This window comes from Triticum aestivum, chromosome 2A (assembly GCF_018294505.1).
Source record: "Triticum aestivum cultivar Chinese Spring chromosome 2A, IWGSC CS RefSeq v2.1, whole genome shotgun sequence".
NCBI lineage: Eukaryota > Viridiplantae > Streptophyta > Magnoliopsida > Poales > Poaceae > Triticum > Triticum aestivum.
This window is the reverse complement of record NC_057797.1, coordinates 716,054,724-716,059,037: the sequence shown is the minus strand read 5'-3', so window position 1 is coordinate 716,059,037 and position 4,314 is coordinate 716,054,724. Positions and strand designations below refer to the sequence as shown.

At 45.5% G+C, this 4,314-nt stretch overlaps 1 protein-coding gene across 1 annotated transcript; it reads left to right on the top strand.

The window, feature by feature from the left end:
• The first annotated feature begins 486 nt into the window (after positions 1 to 486).
• LOC123190485 (autophagy-related protein 8C) lies at positions 487 to 3,976 on the top strand. Its single transcript, XM_044603134.1, has 6 exons — positions 487 to 655; positions 864 to 916; positions 2,553 to 2,608; positions 2,701 to 2,753; positions 3,458 to 3,576; positions 3,680 to 3,976. The coding sequence occupies exons 2-6, from the start codon at positions 880 to 882 to the stop codon at positions 3,772 to 3,774; spliced, it is 360 nt and encodes a 119-aa protein (XP_044459069.1). The 5' UTR covers positions 487 to 655; positions 864 to 879; the 3' UTR covers positions 3,775 to 3,976.
• The last annotated feature ends 338 nt before the right edge of the window (positions 3,977 to 4,314 follow it).

The following is a 4,314-nucleotide window of genomic DNA, read 5'->3' as shown; positions in this document are numbered from 1 at the left end:
AGACCGAAGAACATTTTTTTGTTGCTAGACACCATAAATCCTTGATTTTGTTTTTATAGCTCACAACTTAACGTAATTCATCATACAAATTTGTAAACACATACAAATACTTTCTCTATACGGACATGTATTTTTTCTAAACCTTTAAAGCTGATTTTTGAAAAATTTAAAATATTGGGCTCCATGGAACCCGAGCCCCGAAAACCGCGCACCGAGAAGCCGCACAAACAAGCCACGTTTAATAACAAGACAATTCAACATGGCTTCCCTAAAAAATGTGCCACAACACAAAACAAACTCTCAGTGTTCCAAGTTAGTAGAAGTTTACACACAAAGAGAAGGAGGAGTTGGTCAATTCCGGAGGTTGCTTTCCCTTGCAAATTCGAATTGAAACAAAGAGGTCGATGGCCACCGGCGCACGGTAGTCGGTTTCCGTTTCCGTGGGGGAAACGTAGGCGTACCCTTCCATTTTATAAAAATCAAAGTTATCTATTTCGTGACGTTTCGTGCGGGTCTCGCCTCCTCCCTTTACTTAACCAACCCCCAATCCCCCACTCTTTCCCCAACCCACCGCCCCGTTCCCCCGTCTCCCCGCCGCCTCCTCCTCCTCCGCGTCGCAAACCCTCGCCCAAATCCGCCGAATCCCGCGGCCCAGGTGAGCATCCGCCCTGCTTCTCGATCGATTCCGCGTCGGCTTCCCTCGAATCGGGGATCTGACCCGATCGATTTGGCGTTCCGGCCCGATTCATCGTGGGGATTTTCTCGGGTCCTTATCCGTCCCGATTCGGTTGAATCGATCGGTCGGTCGACGCGTGTTTTCGTGGCTGGGCTCTGTTGTTGATCTCTTAGCTCGGTGTTTGCAGGAACCAAGGTAGATCGATGGCGAAGAGCTCGTTCAAGCTGGAGCACCCGCTCGGTTCGTCTCGTCTTCTCATGCCCCCCTCTTTTCTTATGGAACTTCGTCGAATTAGGGTTGCTCGTCTTATGGAAGCTGTGCTATCTGCTGTATTATGCGTTTTTGGGGGGGTAGATGGCGAAATATTGTGTGGGTTGGGTGGTTGACCGTGCAAATTATTGGAATAACTGCAAGGATTCGTAGGAATTTGGTAGATGAGCAGTTATCTGCGTAATAGCATGCTAATTTCCTTTGAGGGGAGCTAAAACCAAAGCACGCTGAGCTTTTAGGCCCCCTTTGTTTGGGCTACAGATTCCTGAAATCTGCTGTGGCTTGGATGCCGGCCATCAGCAGGAACGACGCATGCGTGGGCTTGGATGCAGTACAGGGTGTGTGTGGTTGGGGCAGCGCAGATCGACCTTGGGGCGGCGGGGAGAGCAGGAGGTGGTGAGGTAGCACTGTGGCAGAGGTCGGATACGCGAGTGTGTTCGGATCCAGCCGCCATGGATGCCGACGCGGAGATCTGGGGTGGCGGCTGGATCGATGGAGAGCAGCAAGAGGTGGATGGAGGTCAGGGAGGAGTGGAGCAGCCGGTTCCCTACCCAAAGTTGGCGATGGGGGCGGTGAGATGGAGTGGCTGATACATTCGCCATGTGCGGGGTAGCTCTCCTCTCCTATCTGCGCTCGACGGTGGACGGAGGTCAGGGAATGGCATATGTCTTGTAATAACGGGGAGAAAACTAGGTATACTTCTAATGGGGTAAGTGGCAGCTCGGGAATCATCCAATTCGCAGCTTCCGCTTCGGGACGCCTCGCAGTCTAACTTTTAGAATCGATTCCTAGAATCTACGGTGGGTAGCTGGCTGTTTGTTTGCGATTCAGATTTTCAGAGGAGTAGAATCCCGGAATCAGAAGCCGAAGCTCAAACAAAGGCCACCTTAGAACACAAAAATGAGCTTGTGATTGTTTTTTTGTAGCTCTGTGGCTGGATTGAGTTGATGGTCGCAATGCACATCTCTGATAGTTGGATAAGTAATCCTAATCATGATTCTGATCATCATGGTGCATCCTCTAAATTAATCTGGGAGTTGATGGTGGTCTTTAATACATAAAGATTGTCGAAAATGATGGGTCAGTTATAAACTGCAAACGATTCTTTGGTGTAACAATTAATTTCTGTAACAATTTTGTGGGCCCTTCCATTGCATTGTGTAAGAATAGGAACTTACAGTTCTATCCTCGAACACTGCTTGAGAGGAATTTCTTCTACGAGTTTTGGTAGCCTAATATCCTGCTTCTTGCTGGATATGTGTGGAAGGGTCCTCCAGTGAAATTGAGAGACCATTGGTTATTGAATCATTAGCTATTGACATATGTTTTACTCTAATTGTACGCCTTTACTTTAGCAGTTATATGATTTCCATCACTTGTGATTATCCACTAGTTACAGTTTTACTTGAACATTATTGATTCTATATCAGACTACCTCTGTCCTAAAATAAGTATCTTAACTTTAGTTAGTTGAGACACTTATTTTGGGACGGAGGAAGTAATATTTACTCTGGTTCTATCTGCAACCCTGATCATTAACTTATTCTGAGGATGCATTTCCTTTAGTCAGTTAAGAATAAGATTTTTGCTGTTTACTGCATTGCAGAGAGGAGGCAGGCGGAGGCTACCCGCATAAGGGAGAAGTACTCTGACAGAATTCCTGTAAGCTTATCCTTGTTATTATTGTTCAGTATAGACTGTTCCTTACCCATGATTTGTTTGATCTAATCTGTAAAACAATCTATGTAATGTAGGTGATCGTTGAGAAGGCTGGGAAGAGTGACATTCCTGACATCGACAAGAAAAAGTTAGTTCTGCTCAAACATTTCATACTATTTAACCTTTCTATAGATTAGAATATCTCCATCTTCATTTCATACTATTTAAACAGCTAGCAGTTGGTGTTGTTAAGGTTGTCCTCTAGGCTTGTATGAATCATTACCACTGTACGCTGTTACTCTCGTGTGTTCTTTAATTAGCATAGTTGCGTCACGGGTTCCTGCTGATAACTCAGGGTAGTTGATGCCATTAATTTCTAACTATTCACCAATAGGTATTGTGTGTGGCCCGTGGGTCTTTTGTGGACACAATTTATTCCAGTTGTTTCAAGTACTGAAGCGGGGTTAGTGTTCACTGGAAATTTTGTTGGTACTTGCCGGTGTGGTACACCATTTGCACAGGCTTTTACTTACATATGTACTATTGGAATCCCCATTTGCACAGGCTTTTACTTAAACATGTACTCCCTCCGTTCCTAAATACAAGACCTTTTAGACATTTCAGATGGACTACAACATATGGATGTATGTAGACATATTTTAGAGTGTAGATTCGCTTATTTTGCTTCGTATGTAGTCACTTGTTAGAATCTCTAGAAAGACTTATATCTGGGAACGGAGGGAGTACTATTGGAATCCACATACTTTGTCTCCTGTCACATCAAAGCATGAGATTGGCCATTATCCACCATCAGCTGTTATATATTCTAATAGCAGTCACCCAACCATACAGGTACCTGGTCCCTGCTGACCTTACAGTTGGACAGTTCGTGTACGTTGTCCGAAAGCGGATCAAGCTCAGCGCTGAGAAGGCGATCTTCATCTTTGTGAAGAACACTCTTCCACCGACAGGTAGGGAGCAGCAACAGACTCTCTCCCTGAACTAATTTATGCCGGTTTTGTGTAGTTTATTGCATGGTCCAATGTTCTAACCAAAGTTGCTGTCTGTTTGCAGCTGCCCTGATGTCTGCCATTTATGAGGAGAACAAGGACGAGGACGGCTTCCTCTACATGACCTACAGCGGCGAGAACACCTTCGGATTGCTCTAGATGGCGCTGGCTGCCACGGCAATCGCTCTGAATGCCTCCTGTAAATAAGGCGTGCCAATCAACTGTGTATATATCTGGTTTGCCTCGTCGTAGGATCTTTAAATTGCACAACCAAGAAAAACCTATTCGTATCCTGACTTATCCTATTTCAATGTTCTGACTTATATATATATAGATCAAGTATCGACTCTAAATTCGGTAATTTCTACTTGCGTTCATGCATGCCGCTGTGGTCACTTCTTGTTCACTGCTGTTGATGTAATGTTTCATAGATCAGTCTAGATCTCAGCGTTGCCAGTAATAAATCTGGGTGCTGTTGCGGCGTAATTCCTTGACTAAGGTCGCCGGCAGCACGCCAGCCTTTTGTCGCCAGTACCTACCATGAGCCTGTACTGGAGGTTACTTCTATACTCCGTTTAGGTTCTGTTGACTGGTGGTGTTGCAAGGCGGCGCGAGAGGGTGTCAGGACGCCGCAGTGGTGATCCTGGTTCTCATCACCATTGTTCTAGCCTATGGGCAAGCAGTGAATTGCATTTTGCT

Excerpts from the sequence above, each read along its gene's own strand:
- LOC123190485 (XM_044603134.1), top strand. The coding sequence starts at position 880 with ATGGCGAAGAGCTCGTTCAAGCTGGAGCACCCGCTCG. Across the intron at positions 917-2,552 it reads CAAGCTGGAGCACCCGCTCG|AGAGGAGGCAGGCGGAGGCT; the intron begins GTTCGTCTCGTC and ends ACTGCATTGCAG. Across the intron at positions 2,754-3,457 it reads CCTGACATCGACAAGAAAAA|GTACCTGGTCCCTGCTGACC; the intron begins GTTAGTTCTGCT and ends CCAACCATACAG.